This window comes from Ciconia boyciana, chromosome 3 (assembly GCF_034638445.1).
Source record: "Ciconia boyciana chromosome 3, ASM3463844v1, whole genome shotgun sequence".
Taxonomy (NCBI): domain Eukaryota; kingdom Metazoa; phylum Chordata; class Aves; order Ciconiiformes; family Ciconiidae; genus Ciconia; species Ciconia boyciana.
This window is the reverse complement of record NC_132936.1, coordinates 73,711,292-73,733,861: the sequence shown is the minus strand read 5'-3', so window position 1 is coordinate 73,733,861 and position 22,570 is coordinate 73,711,292. Positions and strand designations below refer to the sequence as shown.

Genomic DNA, 22,570 nt, shown 5'->3' with positions numbered 1-22,570 from the left:
TTCTAACAGGGTGGGCTTGACAGTAAATGAGAAAAAAGAAAGCAAATACAGTCAGCTTTTTTAGGATTTTGTTACACGGGATGCAGCTGGCTATTCAGCTGAATAGTTTTAGGCTGAAAGTAGTAACTTTCCATCTAATTGCAATCTCAGACTACAACTTCACAAGCAACTGCTCAAGCAAAAGACTTCTATAAAGCCTTGGGAACCCAGGTAGCATCTTGTAAATGATAGTTTACAAAACCTAGCATTTAAAAAAAAAAAAAAAAAACTTGCAGCAAGCAGCTTTTTAAGGCAACAGATAAAGCATCAGAAATTTGGGATCTACAGGCATGCTGGGGACACAGTGGATTCTCTTGACTGGCTACATGAAACTTTAAGATGGGATAGCTGATAGAATGTTCCTTTTTTCGTCTGTGCAGCAGTGTGTGGACAAAGGAGGCGCTCATGGAGGGGAAGTGTTTGGAGCATGGGGCCTGTCTTTCCCTCCCTCCTTGCGAACTGCTAGGCGGGGGTGGGACAGTGCCCGAGGAGGATTCGCAGCAACGTGCCTGCAGTCTCTTCCAGATGCAAAACTTTCTCAGATTCCATTTTGACAGAGCTAATGGAGGGATGCCTGGATCCTAACAGAGGGATGCCTGGTGCCAAATAGCTAATTTCACTTTCCTGATCTGTGAACATCTGTGGAATTTCCCTGGGCTCGGTCCAGCTTCTGCTTGACTGGAGGAGTCCTGTTGGATCTGTCAGTAGGTGAACGGGGTCACCTTTTCATGCCGACTTCCACTCCAGGACTTCAGTTCCCTTTTCGTGCTATAAAATCAGCAAAAGCAGATACGCAGACCATGCATGGTCAGGCAAAATCCCCCAGCTGGGCGATGACCCTATGGCAGCCCTGTTTACTAGCAGGCACGTGGCCGTGAGCCATCCTGGGCCCTCCTGGCTGCCGTGGCCAGCAGCGCAAGTGGACTCAGTCGCGTGATGGCAGAGTAGGCTCCTCTCTGCTCTAGATCTTGGAAACTTTCTGGGCAGCTAATCCAGCACTGCTTCATGGCAGTCAGTGGTAATTTCCTGTTTAGTATTAAAAGGCTGCATTTCCAGAAAATTGTGTCTGGTTTTCTTTTTTTCTGTTAAATCTTAAGAACGTTTTGTCACCCTTTCTGTAAACAAAGGGCATAGGAAGTACAATTTCACAGAGATAAGATATTTACATGTAGGCTGAGGAATGCGTGAACAAAAAGACTTCAAGTATTGAGAAATAAATTGACGTCCCTGTGGTTTTTGGGTTTTTTTTGGAGCATGTATGCTACTGTGGTTGCTTACTCAGCTAAGATAGCCTTTTGGTTACAATACTCACTTTGCAGTAACTTCGCTAGGGGTAAGACCGGCTGAGAATAAAATCGCTATGGGTAGGTTCCCCCATGGTTTCACACGCAGATCAACCAGCAAAGTATAGTTCTCAGGATGGACAACTATAATTTCTTCCTCCATTCTAACTGGAGTTTTCCCACTGACTTCAGCTAGACTTGTTGTTAATAGCAGGTGCCTTTTAGGCAGCTGGCTTGCAATCTTAAATTAGATACCACCAGTGGGATTTGCCTCATCTAACTTGAGGCAGCTGAAACCCGTCGGGCGAGCTGTTCTGTGAGAGTTTCTGTCTCTCTCCATTGACTGCAAAGGGAGCCTGGATGACTGGGTCCTGGAGTAGATGGCTATATCCTAGAGGTTTGAAGGAAGGTGATTTGAATTCTGTCCTGTTGACAAATTTCTGTGCGAGAAGCAGGCCTTGCTGGAATGTATCGGAATCCTCTCAGTATTTTTAGCTCAGAGAATGCTCTTTTAATGCAAGATTTTCCCTGTATATTCTTCCTGAAGGTAAATTTTGGGAAATTGCACTTGAACTTATCTAACAAATTGTGTGATGATCTAGTGAAAATAACACATTCCTCTTTCTCTTATGTTTTGAATCACTTCTATCTGGCAGTTTTACTTTTTCCTATATTCTCCAGTGATAGGGATGGAATTAGCTGCTTTACTGGAGTATTTCAGAATTTATCCCGAAAGTGGTTCCTTCTGGAGAGGTTAATGTTTCCCATTCTAACACTTTTGAGGTAGTCCTAGGTTCTGTTACCCTGTTTCTTCTTCCCTTTTTCTCCCTTCAGATTTCTTCTTTCTAGTGTTTGGATATTTTATTAACCTGACATCTGTTCTGTTTTAGGAGAAACCTGATGCCAGCCCCACATCTCTACAGCTGCGATCCCAGATTGAGGTAAGCACTTTGATTTTGATCATCCATTTTTGTTTGTTTGTTCTTTAATTTGATATTCTGCATAAATTGGGCAAAGGCTGCTCTCGTGTCTGCTCTCACCGCTATGCGTCTTCTCTTGCAGGAGTCGCTTGGTCTCAGCAGCACCGCATCAACACCCGACACTGAAAGAAAGTAAGTGAAGGTACAGGAGGTGAGAAAGGAGGGAAGGGGAATTTGGTGCGTTTTCTTTTTCCTTGGAGTAAATTCATTTTAGATTGTATTGGTGTTTCAAGATTTCAGATCCAGCCACTATTAATGAAACCTGTTTTGGAACCTGCTCCTTCTCTTGTTCTCTTTTGGCCTTTTATTATTTTGTTTTTTAGATCAAGGGAGGGTTATCTTTTCTCCCCTCTGTGAGCACTGTGGGTGTGCATACACTGATACGACTGGTAGTCATTTTTGAGGAACATCACTGATTTCACATTCTCTGCAAATTAAATCTGCTTAAAAAATAACTTTCTGTGACTAGACCTAAATGCAGCCAAAAAGAGAGAGGCAAGGGGAAGGGAGAGTTACAAACTTAAATCACTTTCGTTTTCCTGTGCACTGCTGGGTTTGTAACTGTGCTTTTGAAGAAGGTGCCAAGGGAATGAAGTATTTAAAACAAAGTTAAAAGGAGATTTAATTTTAGCAGTCCTTAATAAAAACCTCTCTGTGAGGACTGAGAGGGTTTCTGTTTACTGTCACCTCCTGCTGCAACGTGTGTGCTTGTCTTCTGCACCTCCTTCCTTTGATTCCAAGATCTTGGATCCCTACTGCTAAGGGTAATGTGCAGCACTGCATGAAGACAACTGACACTGTATTTCCAATTGCCCGCAATTCGTGGGGTAGTGCCAGCTGGACTGGTTCAGAGGGAGTACAGGAATCCAGTTGTGATGTGACGCACTTTCATAAGGTTGTACAGTCCCACATTTGAATATCTTCTAGTGATTCAACACTGGACGGTAACAGGAAGGTTGTAAGAAATCGCTGCTCTTGCTAGTTCAGTAGAAGGAGTGTCAATCCCAGAGGGAGCTGTGGTGGATGCAGGTTATGGGACTTGCCTGAGCGCTGGCCATATAGAAGTCAGTTGTATGGTAGGGAACAGCTCCTTACGGGCTTCGTGGGATCATCTGAAAGCTGGTTCTTGCTAAAGATCTTGGAAAGTGATAAATTATCTTTTATAAGTGCCTTGTCTCTCTTCATTGCTCAGAGAGAAAGCAGTGATGGTCTGCTTGAAGTAGATGCTCATTTTCAAAACAGCTGAAGACAGATAGGGTGAATTTTACCTTGGGTACCATCACTGCCCCCATGTTATATGCTGTTAACAGAGAAAGCCTAGAAGGCTTAGAGTTTAAAAGTGGTGCTTCAGATAGTGAAACATGGAAAAGTTTTCTTCAAGGGTACCTCCCTGTCTAACATTATAGTGAAACCAGAAGTGCCAAGTGGATGGGAACTTTATGAGAACTGTAATCTGGGAAGTAAGCCTCCAAGGTTATCCTATAATCATAATACTTTTCTCTCAGTCTCAAAGCACTTTCCCCATGGGTAAATATCATCATCCCACCTCAGGTAATAATGAGATAAAGATCTCGCAGGAGGACAGCACACAACTGGGAATAAACTCCTCTTACAAGTTCTAGCCAGCTTCCTAAAATGTGTCTCTGTGTAGGTGTTGTACCACAAATAACTGAGTGAGAAGACAGTATCTACAAAAACATCTTCTGAGTGACTCTCTTCTGAGAGAACCCATTTACCTCACTGAAAGGAAATTAACCTCATTATCTTCGTTGAGATGGAAGGCACCTGTGATTTTTGTGATTCCTTTCAAGAATGGAATTGCCCTCTTTGAGGATTTGTCTGTCAGTTGAAGGGCATACGTGATTAACCGGATCGGATACATGAAACTAGCGCAGGGCAGGTTGTGTCAAATATTTGCGCAATAAGAAACAAGGCAGTATGACGCATGCTAATTGGGCAAAGTGTTGAAAATAATAAATGGTATCTACTCAATACCATACAAATTACTCAAAACGGAAATTATACAGGCCTGTGCCTATTAGTGACAGCCTGCCACATCAATGCTGGTTTCATCCCTCTAGCTTGGAGGACTGAATTGTCACGGGAACGCCTCTTCCAGGGAGGCAGAGTTTATAAAACTGATCTGCATTAAAATGACCACTGCAAGTCCATCCGGTACATCTGTACTTGCTGCTAACATGTTGAATTTGATGTTTTTCAGGGGAGGACAGCATCTTGGCCCTGGAAGTTTTGTTTGGGTTCAGTGTTTAGTTTATGGCTTTCATCTGAATTTGCTGCGTGGGCATGCTATGAGACAGGAAAGTTTGTCCCTTTGGGGACGCTGCTTTTGTGGCCCCCTCATGCTGCATGAAAGATCTGGGGTAAACCTTTTACAAAACGTATTTTGTTGTGAGAAGACTCCAGTTTGCCAAACCTGAAACTTGATGCAGATGTGCATTGGTTTCTCATATTCGCAAAGAGATCTGGGGAGCAAAAGGGAAGATTTGTGCCAAAAGAGCCATCCAGATTTTCAGGAGCTGAAAAATCTGTTGTTGTGAGTACTCTTCCAAAGCCCAAGTAAAAGCTAGCCTAAGAAAAAGTTATATTTCTACATACTGAAAATACAAACGTTTTCGCGGGGTGAGGTGAGTTGTTTCTGGTCTGGTGTTCTGAGCAGGTTGCTTCGGAAAGTAAAAGCAGTCCCGAGGAAAAACCCGTGCTGGGATGGGGAGGAGAGAGCGAGCGACCGGCTGGAAGCTGGTTGCTCTCGGTAGCTCCCTCGCCCAGCGCTGCTGCCTGCACACCCCGCAGCTTAACGCTACCAAGGTCTAAAGTTTTAAAATAACACACCTGGATGGTTGTTTAATTTGCCAGAGTTGAGAGATTCCAGACAGAAAGAGGCTTTGAGGGAGTCTGGGAGAAGCTATGTTTGTTTTAACCTGGTCTGGTTTTCCTTTTCTGTGGTGCCCAACTGAAGAGAGAGCCTGACAGGCTCCACTGGACACCGCACTGAAAACAGATTAGCCTTGGTACTCCCTGGTAGGATAAAATCCCGTTTGTGTGGACAAGCAGTGTATGTTTGGTCTTGCCTTGAGTCTTACTAACTCTGCTGCCCAAGTCATTATTTATTATTATTATTATTATTATTATTACTGGCTGTTCAAAGCCAGTGTGAAATCAGTTGGTGCCCTCAGTCCAGCAAGCTGCTCAAAAAGGATCTGTCTAGTGGGTGATGTGCTGTAACACAGAAGAGCAGCCGTAGTGCCTGGAGGGAGGCAGAAGGGGTTAAATGAGTCTGGAGGCAGAGTTGCTTGTCACTTCAAGTCTTTGTCCCTCCAAAAGGCATTTGGGGCAATACTACCTTCCTCTGTTGCTGACAACACTGTTCCTGTTAATTAGATGAAGCTACAAAAAAGACTGCACATATGGACCTGCTCTGTGCATTATAAATGCCCTACCAAAGATGGTTTTCATTTGATTGATTCTGACAAAGAGAGAAGAATCTTTGCTGTAGCAAAGGCCTCTGAGATTTATGTGAATAACAGCAAGGGTACTGATGTGGCCTGAAAAGCTATCCGTAAACAACAGAAAACAAAGTCATGTTTGTTCAAGCTTTGCCTCACAATTGCTCTGATTTTTTGCCCATACTGGAGTTCCTTCTGTAAATTGAAACAGTTGGGCCAGCTTCCGAGTCATATAATATTCAGCAAACAACTCAAAGCATGGAATGAGATGTTTGTAGCTTTCTTCTCTTAATAATAAATTTCATTTCCCTCTGCCCTTTCCAAGATTCCTGTCTTTTAAACTGCAGTCTTGCTGTCAGTTGTGGTGTTAGTGTAACTTTGCAGATTCTCCGTGTGCCTTCAGCAAAGTGGCAACAGCATCTTTAACGGTGATATTACTCATTTTAAACAAAAATCTCCCCAGAACTGCAGGTGCTCCTATATAGGCACACTGACTTCTGCTTTTGCTAGAAGAATCATCGGTGTAACAAATATGCAGTAAATGTGTTCTTAGCAGTTACTATTGCTTCTTTGTCCCCATACCACGTTGATCTGGGGATGTATTGTATATACAATCCCTATTATTTCCAAGTGATGGCAACACCCCAGGGATGTTTACTCAGGCAGGGGACTCAGCAAGGTTTTCTCATAATTGTAAACAGAGCATTTAAAACAATGTAATCCAACTTTTAGCCTGTTCCCGTTTTTGAGCATTCAAGTCTACATGACAGACTGATGAGCTCTGCATGTTTGCCAGGAAATCCAGGTTAAACCCAGTCCCCTGAACTCAGGCTTCTGCATCCTGACTCTCATCCTGTTTTTAGAAGAACTGGGGATGTTGCAAAGGGGAAGTTGTGTGTTTTCCCACTTGGGAAATAGACCTGCTCGCTGTCACTGTTCACTCCAGCGGCCTCTGGGCGAGTTTCAAATATGGTGTATCATCAGAGAGCTGCCAGGAAAGAGAAGGAAGTGGGTGAGAGGCCCAAGAGCACTGCATACAGATAGGATGAGGTACAGTCACTCCTATATACTCACTTTTTTCTTTGCAGCTGCTAGAGAAAGGAAGGACAAAGACCAACGCATGGGATAGCAGTTGTGGCTGTATCTGGCGTTTTGCAGGCATTCCCACCACCTTCGCATGGCAGTGGGTGTTACAAATTGTCACCTCCTACGTGAATCACCTGCTGTTCCTTGAACTGTACCACTCAAGCACACTCCTGACCAAGTAAATGGTCATACTTCATATTAAGCGCCACAATTCATCCTGCTGCACTCCTCGGCCTGTGGCACAGTACAGCTCACGCTTTCTCAACTCTGTGATCCTCAGGACCTAAATCCCAGACTCTGCCAGAGCCAGGGAGCTGAGGAGAAACAGACTTGTCAAGCAGAAGGTGCTGGAGAAAAGCACGCACGTGTGGGGTGCAGGCAGCACAGGGCAGCATTGCTCGGGGGCTTTACATTCCCCCGATGTGGGGGAGCTGCTGTGCCTCCAGCAGCTGTGTCCTCAGCGCCCTGCCTCAGCTGCTCCGAGAGCGAATGTCTTTGTCATCCTCTCTACGTGTGCAGGACATACTGTCTTAAACTGAGCCCCTCGCACGTTGAGTTCATACAGTTTGGCCAGAGCCCTGATGGCTTGTTGGGAATGTCAGAGGAGGAGTTGTAGGCTGCTGGGGCGTTACAGCTTTCTCTGAGGTTGTTAGCAGGCAGCTGGTGAGGCCACAACATAAGTGGCTGCTATCTGTGTGCTGTTGTCTCTGCAGGAGAAACTATTGACTGAATCTGGTTTTAAGGATTTTCTGCAATGGATGTGCCACAGTAAAGCCAGTCACCATCCTGTGGTATAAACTTGAACTCCAAATTAGCCTAAGGCTGGGAGAGAGCCTGCAGTTCGGTGTTCCCATCTTCCACAGTGATTTTCAGTGAAAGCAGCAGTCTCTTTAAAATCGGCTTTCGTTTTGCAAAAGGGTTGATGCAGGCATCAATTCTGTCCCCTTTGGTACACTAATCTACTGGCCTTTGCCAGTAGTTTTTAACACTAGATTTCCTAATCCTCTTCCCCTGCAGCATCCAAACTGCAGGTCAAGCTTTGAATGCAAAAGGTTATTAAATCATCCCTCCAGGTCATGGATGGGGGGGGCTTAAATTCCATCACGTTTGATTCTGGCAACTTCTCAAGGTGCCCAAATTAACTTTGGCAGGTATTTGTGAGCTCATCTGCAAAGAAACCGAGTGTGACTCTGACAGAGAATGTGAGGCAGAGAGAGGGCAGAAATGGAGAAGAACAAAGCAGAAAACAAACAAACCATCCAAACCGAGGATGCTAAAGGCTGCACTTAATTAGTAACAGAATAAATTGTTCCTTTTGCGTAGTTTAAAAATGGAAAGGAATATTGGAAGAAAAAGAAGTAAGAGCTTGCTGTACTTGAGATGTCTGCATTTAAGATACGGGGTTTTTTTTCTACCCCGTGCTTGCAGGAATTGAAGAGAATCAGTGAATGTGTACAGCCCTGTTTTCACTTGTTTGAAGCCTGATTTAGTCAAAGCCAAATTATTCATGCTGCTTTTAAACAGCCTCCACAAGAGAAGTAGGGCAGGAAACTCCCACAATAACCCGCACAATGGGAGCGAGAGGCCAGCCAAACGCCACCCGGGACACGTGAGGAGGGAAACCAGTGCGCCTTTGAGCAGCTGGAAGAAGATTTCAAGCCTGGTAATTTTGTACGAGGAAGCATGAAGGGCGCCTTTCACAAGAAAGCCCGACTTGTTGCAGCTAGTCGGCACGGCACGGAGTGAGCAATGCACGCAGAACGGGGTGCACGGCATGCAGTATGTTGGGCCCTGCTCTTTGTTATCGAAGAGTTTTTAGCTGGCAGTTCTCTGTCTCCTGCCAGGGACCCACCGGTTGGTTATTAAATACGTGACGTAGCCTCATCTGCCTGCTGCCAGTCACTGGACCAAGGGACCAACACGGTGGCTTCTGTGCTGGTGGTGGCAGAAAATACGCATACGCACGCACGGCCCACAAGCAGCTCAGTGTTTGTTTCCACTGAGAAAGTTTTGACCTGCTTAAAGAGCCATTGCTATGGAAACCTAATGAGAAGATAATTGAATGAAACGTCTTTGCTTTCCATCCCTTTCTCACACTGGTGCCAGCAAGGTCAGAACCTTGCAGGCCTGCTTTCTCTTCAGGTTCATGCAAATTTGATAAAAGTACCAAAGGCCCATTTTCTTCCCTGTGCCAGCTCCAGTTAGATAAATTATCTTGTATTCAGTCAGGAGCAGTTACAAGTCTGTCAGTTTTTCATACTAATTATGTGACTGGGCCATTTCTAATGTACGCGGATAACCAAATGGCTTTGCAGCAGAGCCAGCGTGTGCTTTTGCATTGGTTGATTCACTGCTATGAATGTGCATAATATTTGTAGATTGAAAATCCCATCCAAAGCATTTTCCTCAATGGGCTATAAATAGTCATTGGGAGGGAATAAGAGGGCCACTATCAGTTTATTGAAGATCATAACAGTAGTGGTTTCATTATCAGATGGTGCTATGCACCTGTGGATTTTATGGTCCATAAATGAGATGCGGCCATGTGTTAAAGCACATCTGCATTTAAAATACTTAGCGTTGAAACAAAAACCCATCAGAAATCCTGTCATTCTTGGTTCCCATGTTTGTTCTGTTTCGAGGATGATGAGCTTTCAAAAATCAACAGGCGCATTCATGAAAGCAGCACATGGTGTCATTTGTTTCCTTTCCCAGTTCTGCGGTGTACCAGCACATTCACATCTCGGAGCACGTATGACTGTCTCTCTTGTAAAATCAACTGCTCTGTATGCAAGATAAGCCCCAGTGTTTTTCTGTCTGAGATCAGAATCAGTCCAGAGATAACAGGGAAAGTTGTAGCCTAGTAGCTCGATACAGCCTAGTTGAAACCTGTCTTAATAATCAGATACAGTCTCAGTTGGCTTGTGATGCAAATGTGTGCATTAGTTCTTCCTTGCGCTCCAAGTTTTGGAGCCCCCCTCCAGGATTCAAGGGTTAATTTATAAAGGGGAGGGATTGCTTAGGTATAGCAAGGTCACCCCCACTGCAGCACTTTTATGGAAAGATAGATTCAAAGATCGTTTTGATTGCTTGGCTTTGCCATTGTTCATACAAAACCCACAGGCTGCAGAAGAAGAACCAGAAGTGCCCTCCAGAGGCAGTCCTCATGTCCAGATCTTTGTTGTCAAAGGTGTTTGCTCTGGTCTCTATCCTTCAAGCACGCTCTTAAAAGCAGTTAGTTAGTTTTTAAAGCTGCCCTCCCTTTCTCTACCTACTGTTGGAAGTTTGTCCACGTAGTTAGGAGATGTTAACTCCTCTTTTCTAATTTCTTTCCAGCTTATGTCTGCTTGTTCCCATGCCTGATTTATTAATAGGCAGTAAATTAATCTTCTTGCAGCTTTCAATTTTGACAGACTGAACAGGCAAAACTTTTCTAGCTTTCTCTTGTAAGATAAGCTGTCCGGTTCCCTGACTATTCTAACAGCTTTTCTTTTTACCGCTTCTTGAATTCATCTTTCTTGAGCATGAGTAATGATGGTTATACAGCTATTCCCATATATATTCATACTTTGTACTGCCATTGGAATTTCCCATCCTTACGCCTTTTAGGATTAACGTGTTGGTTTCTTCTCAGTCATCCTTTTTCAGCAGGTACTCTGTCATTTGCAAAGCTCCAGCGTTTGAAAGACTGACTTTTGTGTCAGTCCTGTTTGCGTACTTGCACATTTTAGCGTTGAATGTAAACTCGTTTCTGTTAAGCCAGTCTTTCTAATCAGCTAGTTCCTGGTCCAGGTTCTCCACTCCGGCTGTTGCTACTAAATTTTGTGTCACTGATCACTGAGTGGTCTGATGTAATTTACTAAACTGCTGAAATCCATCATCTCTCTAAGGCAGTAATATTTGGTCACTCCCAAAAGTAGCTCCATTTTTAGATTATCTATTGTGCTGCTATTTATTTTTTCCTCATTTGTTTATTTCAGCAGTTTGGCTCCAAGAGGCCCAAAGTATCGGCCTAGAGATGGTTTTGAATTTGTGAGATTAATGGACTAAAGTTTTGACCCCTTCTGCAGCTCGCTTCCAGAGATTATGGGTTGATAAGAAAGTACTCCTTCCCTCTGGCCATAAATCTTTTTTTCTTCCTTCTTGTCTGAACATATACCCATACATTTCTTCTGCTATATGCTGTGACAGAGTACATTTCATGTGAAAGCTTGCTAATGAAGTTGTACATCAGACCACAACAAAAATGAAGGCCTCCACAGTGGAGTAATGGCATTTGGCTCCCTTTCAGACACGCAGTGCTGAAACTTCTGCCAAGTGTCACTGCATCATTAACTTTCAGTACAAGTTATCAGTCTATGAATGGAAGAACACAAATCACTTTCAGTGCACATTCACAGAGGAGCCGCAGATTTAACAGAGTAAAGGGAGTGTAATTGGCAAATCAAACATACAGCAACTCCGAGGTACTCTGGAATTTTTCACCAGACATCTAGGAAGTAAAACGCTTGATTGATTTCACTGAGGATTTTTAAGCGTCAGAGTTGTCTGGTGGAACTAAAAAGTAAGCGCCTTATCAGGGTCTATGTGGTAGGTTTTGTTGGCATTTCCATCTCTTCAGACCAGCTGTTAGCATTTTCAAGGTCAGTCCAGGCATGGAAGATTTCCTCTTTAGGGAATGCATGAAATCATAATTGGAATTTGCATCCTCTGATGAAACTCAGCATAGTTCTTAAATCAGTTATAAATGAGAAGGTGGTCTGCTTGCTTCAGATCCTACTCTTCTCCTCATCCCCTCTGGCTCAGGCGTGTCAGAAGTTTGCTCCTAGTGCTCTTCCCCTTCTTTGGAGGCCAGTGTGCGACGAGTTGGTGGCCTCAGGCTAATTCCCAGTGAACAGATGTCCGCATCACAAACATTGCTGCTACACCTGCTACTTACTTGCATCGTTGTTGGCAACTGCACAAGAGAAGAAAAGGATTAAAATCGATTTGGAGGCTGAACAGCACCAGAGACTGCCTCTCCACTTCGAGGCTGATTTCACTAGTGAGGCAAAGTTCTGATCGTTAACAGATTTCATTTTCTAAGGATGGTGATTTGGTGCATTTCATGGATACTAAATTCATTTAAGATAAATAGAATAATTGCTTGATGGGTGAGGGGTATGCTTGGGTGCAAAACACATAGTGGATTAATTCTATCAGTTCCAACAGAACTTGGCTTTCTTTTTACTTGGTTGTCTCCATATAGAAGTCCACATACTTTTTCCAAAAACTTTATTTAGAAAATACCCGCTGACAGCTTTACTTCTAAGGGTCTGGATGAAATCCTGGCCCTGTTGAAAGTCCTTAAATTTTGACACTGGCTTTTCTGGAGTTTTTACCCAGAAAGTATGGGGGTTGTATTTTTCTCCTGCATTTGCTATTCAGTCATCTTAAAAACTGAGCATTTGGTGGCATATCAGCTTATATCATTAACTTTTTCCCTTCAAGGGTAAACTTTACCAGCAAGGAAAATACTAAATGTCTCCCTCCTCCTGGTGCACTACAAATCTGAAATTTGATTGCTTCAACTGGTTTGCAGTTTGTGCTGGATTAAGTTTCTAATCAGTCTGAGGTTGAAGGAGGTTACCTTTCAGAGCTTCGCTGTGCCAAACCCTCCTTGTCTAGATGAATTACTAAATCAAACTGAAGCTTCATACTGTCTCATTTCCCCTTCAATGATGTCTTTGCAAATTGATGAGCATGTTTTTCGTGCTTACAAAACGTTGGCCAGTATTTATGTACATCTTCTAAACTCTGAACTGCCTTGAACTAAAATTTTCTTTCAAGTGGTTTACTGAATTGATCAAAAACTCTTCATTGCCCTCTTCTGGGGGTCTAAGAAAACGCAGGGAGCCTGTGCAAACACTGTGGACAGCAACTAGAGTATGGCATGCATGTGTTATTATATGGCCTCATTCAAAGAACGATTTGGCTTGAAGTTTTCTTGGTATGCTGGGGTACGCATGTTTCCGTTCTGCATGGCAGCAGTACAGCCACCGCACAATAGGGCATTGTCATGTCGTGGGGCCAAGCTCTCAGCAAAGACACTGCAGTAATGCTTTGCACTTGGAGCCTCCAGCAAAGCCATTGAAGCTGGCAGAAGTCATTTCACTGGCTTGGCACAGCTTGGTAAATAGTGATTCCCATAGGAAGGCTTCAAAGAATTGCACAAGATTTGGTAATTTCTATTAGCTCCATTTATACAGACAGAAAAAAAAAGCAATGAAGGGAGGTGATGTCTGATCAGAGATCCCACAATGAACCGTTGGCACTGAGTTGGAATCCATTATGGAAAACTAGTTCAATGAACATAAAGACCGAGAACAAAAGATTTACTTACTATTTTAGTGGGTTGTTTGTAAAGTCCATGTTCTGTTAAAATAAGTCTCTCCAGCTAGCTTTTGAGGAAGGGAGCATACACTGGTGGGAAAGCACACAGAAAGGACTCAGGAGAAAGAAGCTGTAGTCTCCAATCAGTCTACGGTTGCGCTTCCTAGGGTCTGGACAAGCTTTCTTCACCTTGTCTTTAAGAAAATCTCTACTCTTCTCTTCCACACAGTGGCTTCTGAAAGTTTAATGAATGCATATTTATAAAGCATTTTCAGATAAAAACCAAATAGGCTGAAAACTGTTACACAGCTAAACAAATACAGCATCCGAGTGCTACAGTTTCTATGGCAGCCAAAATACTGTTTTATAAATGGAAAGGGGCAAAGTATGCGAAAAAGTGTTTTTCTGAGGGATCCCTAGATTCCTTTGCCTTAACCATAGGTTTCTGTAGATTTCTGTCGGTATGTATTTTTCCATGCTGTTAAGAGGGGAACTCAGTTACTGTGGTCGGACCAGTGGGTTCAGTTTTTGTTTCCAACTTGCTGTGTTGGGAAGAAAAGGGAAGAGAAAACAGCTCATGATGTATTGTTTAGAAACTATAATTTACTGTAATCAGACAGCTCCCATGAAATATGAGAAGCCTACATCAGTAAGTCCATTTCTCTTTTTTGTCCTAGGCTCTCCATTCATAAATCAAGTTCGGAAGAAGGCTCTGTAGGTCAGTATATTTCATTTTATTTGAAACTCTTATGGAATTCTTAAAGAGGTTTTGAGTTTTGCTTGTGCTGGGATGCGAAGAGCTGAGTAAACACAATGCTGGCAGAAAGCAGCAGCGTATTTCTGTGGGGGGTGGGAAGGCGAGTCTTAGCAGCTTTAAAAGTTAGATGCTGGGTGTCTCAGTGATCACTGAGACTGCCCAACCAGCGTTGTCATGTGATAAATATGCATCTTTTGACTTGTTATATTGAATTTCAAATGTCTGCATGTTAGATCACTGTTAGCCTATCCATTTGCACTCTGAAAACTACCACCACCAGTGAGTAACTGGGATTTCTGTTGTTTTTGTTCATGGCACACCAGAGTCTTTTCCTTTTTTTCTGAAATGTTTTGCATCCTTAAATATGTATTTGTTTTCCATTGTCTTGTACTTTTTCTTTTCCTTTTTTTTTTTAACATACTATAATTAGTTCATATTGCTATCCTAACTTATTAGCTGAGCTGATACAATTTTGGACATTTTATTGTGCTTATTGGAGAGGAAAAGAAAAACCGGGAGAGGTTTTTTGTTTGTTTCTTTTTAATTTTTTTCTAGGGACATTGCTACACAGTCTAAACTTAAACTGTGTTTCAGAGAGTCAGTAAACCCAGATCTGGGGCTTCTAGGGTGAGATCCAAAATACTATAGTCACATGCTGAAAATCAGTGGCATGGCATAAGCTGTGTTCATTTGAATGTTTCAAAAGCAGAGGGATGAAGTAGCTCTGTATCAGTAGCATTTCTGCCAGATCAAGCACGGTCTGTTCTTTTGCAGATGGCAGAAACTTTATAGCATATGCCCTGGTTAATTCAACGGAACACAGTTATATGTCCTACTTTGAGCCACATTCTGTTCTTTTTTAGAACAAATTATTTACTTCTGGATCATCAAGCCATACGCAGATCTGATATTAATGGACATGGAGACCCAGCCTTGTACAGTCCAGGCGTACAGAAAGCAAGAGTCAGATGTAGCTGATGGCCTTATGAAATTTCTTGTGCCAAGTAGCAGAATGTGCCTGTGTGTTTGTGCATATGTGTGTGCGTTTATATATATGTAAACTATTTCTTTTCTTTATAGATATGCACACACATATTAGAAAATTACTTATATGAGTTGTGGCTTAGGCTGCATAACTGTGGTTCAGTTAAAGAGAATAAACCAACAAAATACTTCAAAAACACATCCAGACTTGACATTAACAACTCAACAAATATCAAAATGAATGTAAAATATTTTCTGTTTATAATTCAAAATATGTAAGTTACTGGCTTATCTCAGTCCTCTATAGCATTGGCAATTATAAAAGAATGTGCATTTCCCTGAAATAGCTACATCAGCATAGTTCCTGTACAGAATAAATCAAGAAAGACAGAAAATTTGAGATTTTTTTATTCTTGTTTTTGACTTAGAAAATATAACTTAATGCTTGAAAGCTTCTCTAGCATTTACTAACTGATGTTTCTTTCTGACGTTCTTTTTCCCTTTCCCCTCATCCTCCCTCCCCACTTTCCTTTTAGGGAAAGCAGACTGGAAAAAGAAAAATAAGTTTTTTTGGCAGAATTTCCGAAAGAATCAGAAAGGACTAATGAGGCAGACTTCAAAAGGTAAATCTTTTTTAAGGACACACAACCTATCCGTATAAAATAGAAGGAGCCAGCATCACAAAGGAGTAAAATTCATTTGTAGCCATGTGGCAGTTGGGGGTCTGTGGATCTGGAAGTATCACAGGTTTGGTTCATCGTGACAGAGCTCAGGAAGACGAGTCATGTTATGTGAGACTGCATCTGCATGAGGCTGGGACGCCTTCGGTCCTGACTGTCAGTGAATGCACATGCACAAAGTGATGCAGTTAACATATATTTATAAGTAATATCTGTAAATGAACACAATGCCTTTTTTTTCTGATCCTGACTTGATGATCCTGCTCTGATCCTGTTTTAATTAGAAAGATGTTTCTCCTTTCTTTGGCATTTGGTTACTTTGACATGTTTGCCTTAGGCTTGTTGAATCCAGCCTCTCATTGTAGGAGAAGACACTACAAGTAGTAGTAGTAGTAGAAGTGCATCTGGTGACTAGTGCAAATGTAGGATTGATTCCACTTAAACTGTCAGGTGTCTTTCTCTAGTTCTCCAAAAGATGCAGCTGTGCATTGCTTCAAGTATTTCTCTTCACACAGAAAATTTCTGTTTCCCCACGTGCATCTGTTAGATCCTTCTGTTGCAAACAGATGCTTCCCCATGTCACTATGTCTGTGTTCAGATGGATTGTGAAACATGACAGGAGCCCACTTATGAGATTGAAAAGGGGCACATTTACACTCTCAGTTAAACGTGGGTCCTTGCTGGCTCTCAAGGCAAGTTCTAACTGTCCATGCTGACACACCAAGCTCATACCAAAAAGAGATGTCCTGGAGTTGAGAGCCCCAGTGCATCCAGCACCATGTGCCAGCTCAGCGGCCGATTAGATAGCCTGGATAGATCAGGGGATGTGACCAGTTCGCAGCAGAAAGCTGCAAGGGCCCAGCACGCAGTTCCTGGAAGGGCTTCCCGTCCGCTCTGGCAGCTGACTACAATATTCCTCGGGGCTGAGTGCAGGACTTTTCTGGCATTAGCACTTTCTCTTTTGATTCTTGTCTTTCAGGGTCAGTAATTGTGTGATGACAGTCACGTTTTGTTTCTCCTTGTCATGCTTTCTTGCTTTCAGTGTCAGAGTAGACTTAGTTTTCTAGGCCTAATTTACTTCCTTTTCTTGCTCAGTTACTTTTCTTGCTCAGTTACTTTTCTTACTCAGTTACTTACTTTTCTTGCTCAGTTACTGAAAATCATTCAGTCCTTTGAAATCATACTATGAGACTGCTCTGGGGAAGGTCTGTTTCTGGCCAGCCAGATCCATGTGGCGAACAGATTTCAGAGCACTGGGTAAAATCCAGTTTCAATATACCCCACTCTGTGCACGACCTCTTACACGTGCTTGTTATCTTTGTGCTTTTTCCTGCAGGAGAGGATGTAGGGTATGTGGCCAGTGAGATCACAATGAGTGATGAGGAACGGATCCAGCTGATGATGATGGTCAAAGAGAAGATGATCACCATTGAGGAAGCACTTGCTAGGGTATGATATGTACACACTTCAGTTTCCTGGAGAAACATGTTTTAGGATGTAGGATATACCAATTCGGAGTTTTCATTTGCTCAGAAAACATAGGAGAAAGGGAGAAAGCTTGCCTGTTTGTCCCATCACACTAGGTAGCATAAATTAGATAGCAATTCCTTTGTTTATGGGAAAAAGTGAGATTTAGCTCAACCAAAAATAGATGTCTAAGGTATGGCAAATTAAGCAAGTCCTAAAAGCATTTGCTTCTCTCCATTGGCAATAAAGGGTGCCAATCAGAGAAAAGCTCAAGTGTATACATTTTCATTGCAGCTGTCTAAAGGTAAGGAAGATGAATTCCAACTGTACTAGTCCTTATTTATCATGCACATTCATAGGTTTGTTTAAGTACTAAAAGGAATGCTTCAGGTTTTGCTGGGCTTGCATTACTTGTTTCAGAACGCATATATTATTATTTTCCTGCTGCTAGTGGCTGAAGGGCAGTTTGATTGAAGGCTTCCATTTTCAGCAATTAAAACTTTAAAAAATACTAACGTTTAAGCTGAAATGTCTTCTGCTTGTTTCTTAGCCAAAAAGGTGCTGTTTTGTTTTAATAGCCTTCAAGAAAACATATTCAGCTGTTTTTGTCATTTGACGTTAAAATCAACACAGATGTATTTTTTGATAAGTACAGTGGCTGTCACAAGTGTTTCTTTACAAAATATAAATGTTAATAAACCACAAGAACAATAACTGTAAGGCATTGTATTTGTGCAGCAATAGGGCTGAGATTTTAATTGCTCAGGAGCAAAAAGGTCAGTGTTCAAGTTTCCACACCACTTTTCATTTTGTACCCTTGTGCAAAATACTGTGATGGAACACAGGGTATTCTGTATGGGTTCCATGAGAGGTGCAGAAAACATGATTTAGATCATGAATTGGCACTCAGATAAATTTCTATACTGATACACTACCTCTTGAAATAGATTATCCTAGAATAGAAAGTTATGTTATTGTCTGAAGAAAATACTGCTTTGCTGGGAAGCATATAATGAAAAAAAAAAAGCAAAATTTTAAACATTACCAGGTGGTAATATTGGGAATTCTTCTACTTCTCTGTTGTTGAAAATCTGGGGGGGGCGGGTTGTACCTAATCTGTATGGTTAATATATATGTACTCGTACTGTTTCCCTCTAGTGGTCTGAGCTACTAGCAGCAACTTTTTTTTTTTTTTTTTTTAGTATCATCAGTTCTTGATGATCCTCTCAACAGTTTGACTCCCATAGGATTGGTTTTATGTCTTAAGCCTTTTATTGGAAAACAGGAAAGATGGTCTTTAGTTTTAAAATTATAAAAGATAGTTCCTAGTCTTTACTGCAGATCATTTTCTTTATGAAGGAAATTGGCAGACTATTGTGATTTAGTCTGTCCAGTGGAAACTGTGCCTCTGAGATGGGGATGTATAACTTATATTTTACCAGTGACAGTTAATCAAAATTCAGTGTTTACAGATACTTCCTTTAAAAAAAAATCTCATCATTAAAACTTCTGATTCTAAAGCAAATTAATTTATTTTGAACAAGTGAGACATACAGTGCACAAGTTCTCATTTTCCCAGTTCCACAATGATATGGGGGAAAAAAAACCTGAAAGGACATTAACTGTTGCTATTTTAATGAAGATTGATAGCTTCTTCTCACTGGAAAATGTTCTCTCTGTCTTTCCAAATTTTAGCTGAAAGAATATGAAGCCCAGCACAGGCAATCGAGCGCTGTAGATGCTACAGAATGGCCTGATGGTTCTTACTCAACATTTGATGGGTCTTCCAATTGTAATGTAAGTACCTGTCATTCTGATATAGCTCCCCAGTATCATTTAATATTTAAATTCTTTTATTGCAGTACAGAAATATCCTGATTTACCTGGTGATTTCCTTAATAGCAAATGTATCATTTGACCTTGTGATGCTATGTTCTCTCTGCAGAAAATCTTTTAATGCGGATTTTAAATCTTCAAGGTCTGTTGTCGTAGACTTTAATCTCTCTTTTTTTTTTCCTATTTTTTTTTTAATCTGGCCCTTTGTCACTGAGCTTTTGAAACACAAATGATCCCAGGCAAAAATGCCCGTGTTCCAAAATGCACAGAAAAGGAGTTTTTAGGTTGTTTAGAGGGAACTGTTTCACTTTACTTCTCAGTTACTGAGAATCAGCAGTTTCTCAGGCCTTCCTAGCTCTTGTTGATGCATCCTAGCTGAGGGTCTGGCTAAGTCCTTGCTGCCTGCTGCTTTCAAACAGTTCTATCTCTGCATTTGATAACTCTCAGCCGAGAGAGTTTGCAGCTTTTGCCAGACCCGTAAGCAGTACGTCAGCTTTCCTCCCTCGTTTTTACTTCTGAGCTGTGTAGCTTCTGTTGTTTTTATGGGCACCAGACAGTCCTTGTGTCATGCCATACTGAACTAATTAATTTTTCCTTACAAATATCTTCATTTTCACTGAGTAGTTTATTCCACTTCATTTCTCTAATTGAAAGTTCACAGATAAATTTTAGAGAAGCACACATTCGGCTGTCAAATCCAAGCTCTTTGTAACCCATATAATTGAATCATAGGCTTTTGAGACCATTGATTGATTTACTTGTTTTATTGTCAATGGAATTTCCTGCTCACTGCAGCAGACAGTTAGCTTCTCCTCCCTAAATGAAAAGAGGAATGCTGTGTCATTTTATGAGATGTTTAAAATATTTTGTGGTGGAAAAAGATTTTATTGTTTGTATTAAAAAAAAAAAAATGCCCATCTTTAGTTAGATGGGAGCAGAGGGGGACTGATGTTGCCTTATACTCTGTTCTGATGTATCAGAAATGTGCAAAGAATAGAGAAGGAAGGATCCTGACTCTTCTGCACTGATTGTTTAGCTGGCTGAAAGATGTCTTGATGTCTTCCTCATTAGTATTTATAGCCTGAACTTTCCCCTCTTAAGGCCTTTGGCTGAGGTACCTATAGCATAAAAGTCTCAAAACTCTAATTTGCTGAGGTCAAATCTCAGAAGGATACTGAGTTTCTCTCTTAAATCTTCTGAGAGTGGTTTACACTTGTGTTGAAGTTACTGAAAGCTGTGTATACCTCTGAGGACCGAACATGACTCAGTATTTGCTCCCTAATGGAACGACTTGGCACCTTTTCTCTAAAATTATTTTCCTAAGCCATCTTTGTACTTTGAGTCCAGAGCTCTGTTGCCTCTCTCTGCTGTTCTGGTAGGATTTGAACGATCTCTCTGCTAACTTAGATGGGGGATCTCTATTCCATCATTGTAGGTACCTCTCAAGGTTTTTGTACTTGCTCCTAATTTTCATCCTGGTTACATTTAACAGAAGCTGTGAAACTGCTCACCTTCAAGGGAAAATCAGATCATCTGCAGAAATGAAACTTAATGTTAGAACAAAAGTCAGCTTGGCTTCTTTTTTTGTGGACAAGAAAGAAACTAGGGTTAACTGTGATTAAAAACTTTGGTCTATACCTGACATGCAAGAGGGAAAAACAAACAGTGCAAAGTATCAGATATGTCTAGAGATAGGGCGTGTGTTCACCCAGGCTTTTGCCAAAGGACATCTCTATTAATCTAAAATGGCCAGCTTTTGAGAGATGCAAAGATGATTCTGTTTTCAAGCCCTTTCTTTGCCAAATGGTTTGACTTTCAGTGCCATTTGTGTGATTTGTACTCTGCGAAATTGGAATCTCAACTTAAAACTACCCCATTCATTTTATAGAGGCCATGAAGCAAAGATGTTTTTCCATATATTAAAAACATTTTGTTAGATAGCCCACTGCCTTCTGACCTCAGAAACTAATTGAAAATATGAGTCACTGAAATTGAAGTTTCTGCGTTGGATTAAAACTCCTTGGGCAATGGCTCTTCTGGTTCTGTTGGCATTTTTTCTGATTTCTTTTTTTTTCAGTCTCATGGCCAAATTGTTACTAGGCAGTTTTTAGTGGAACATTGTGATCATACTTGATCATTTTGTAAACATTTTGTACACACAAATGATAAAAGCAAATTACAGGATAATTGCAGATTGAGGGAATTTAGGAAAATAATTTTTTTTTATTTTACTTGCTATGCACGTGTTTGGTAACCTTGGGGATTTAAGAGATATCGACACACTAGTATAATGGCTTTTTTTCCCTTCATGTCTTATCTTCCCAGGCAGAGGTATCTGCTGGTAGTTAGGAGGACTTGGGAGGGTGGGTCACTAGGTTTTTGTGTAGAATCTTGGTCCAGCTTTGCCCAATGATTACATTTCAGGAAGAAAAAAAAAAACAAACAGGTAGGCTCTAAGCATTTGGAGGTTCTAAAAATGAAGGCAGAATGTCTGGAGTCTTCTAAGGGTTTCAGTACTCCATACTTGCAAGTCAGCTCTGCCCACAACATAAGAAGAGCCACCTACAAAATAACATCTAAAGGACAAGTATCATTAGTTGTTGTTGTTTTCCTTTTTAGGATTAAAAAAAAAGGACCACTCTTTTATTAGCTTGTATAACTAGCATGTGTTTATGACTAACATCACTGGTTTGATCCTAATCTCATTTTAAAGATTGATTTAAGAATTCTTTTTCCCAGCTCCTCCTCTTTTAAATTACTGTACCAGGAAATGGAAACTTGCACTTCATACCCTTACAAAACTAAACCCTAAAGATGAACCACAAAGGGTTGAAGGGTTGTCATCTCAGCACCCGAAGGGAGGCAGCCCGATGTCATTGCTGTGCTGTTAATTGTGTGTCCTGTTTGTTTGCTCTTAAGAAACAAACAAACAAAGGCCATGCCAAGCCAGTAGGTGACTTGGTTCTCTGCCACTTGAGAGCAGTTTGTAGCTTTCAGTCTCACTACTGTGGTCCCTTTGTTTCACAACAAAGTACGTGTGTTATTTATTTGCTAATGTGGGGATGCAGTTGAAACTGTTTTTCTTTTTAGTCAGATGTATCAAAAGTCTAAAACGCCTCATCATTTTTTACAAATTTATTTCTGAATATTTATGTTTCGTCTCTGTTGGAATGAAGGCTGCTCACAGTAACTCTAGACAAGCTTTCATTGCCTTGTGCCAAGTGTTGGGATGTAAAGCAGGTGCAGATTACAAATGGATCCCTTTCTGGATTTTAGATAAGGGCGTATTTGTCCTCAGGAGTCAGAAAGCCCAGGGAAAGAGAGGACTTCAAAATTGTATCACATTCTTTCTTTATACTGAGGTGCCTTTTATGCTTCTTAAAGATAGAAGCCCATTTGATAACTTCTGGGGGCTGAAATTCTCAGTTCATCTAAAACAGGGCTGCTTCGTCCCCAGAGCCCCTCTGGTACAGCTCCAGCCCAGCTTGGAGGACCAGCATTAGGAGAAACCGGTATAAATCCTTTCCTGTGCCCTCTGCTGAAAGACTACTAATTGGTACCAATGGCCGTGTTTGATGCGGGACTGGGGGAGAGGAGAGAAGCAGGAGGGAGGTTGTGACAG

The 22,570-nt window shown here is 41.5% G+C and overlaps 1 protein-coding gene across 6 annotated transcripts in view; it reads left to right on the top strand.

The window, feature by feature from the left end:
• LOC140649244 (SAM and SH3 domain-containing protein 1-like) overlaps positions 1 to 22,570 on the top strand; it is a 578,691-nt gene that overhangs the window by 510,038 nt on the left and 46,083 nt on the right. For 5 of the 6 annotated variants that reach the window (XM_072856149.1, XM_072856148.1, XM_072856153.1 and 2 more), the window contains 6 exons: positions 2,213 to 2,263; positions 2,385 to 2,434; positions 13,902 to 13,942; positions 15,502 to 15,588; positions 16,982 to 17,094; positions 18,808 to 18,909. In XM_072856149.1, the coding sequence (XP_072712250.1) occupies positions 2,213 to 2,263; positions 2,385 to 2,434; positions 13,902 to 13,942; positions 15,502 to 15,588; positions 16,982 to 17,094; positions 18,808 to 18,909 (444 nt within the window). The remainder of the gene's footprint in view (positions 1 to 2,212; positions 2,264 to 2,384; positions 2,435 to 13,901; positions 13,943 to 15,501; positions 15,589 to 16,981; positions 17,095 to 18,807; positions 18,910 to 22,570) is intronic. The other variant, XM_072856151.1, reaches the window with a different exon arrangement.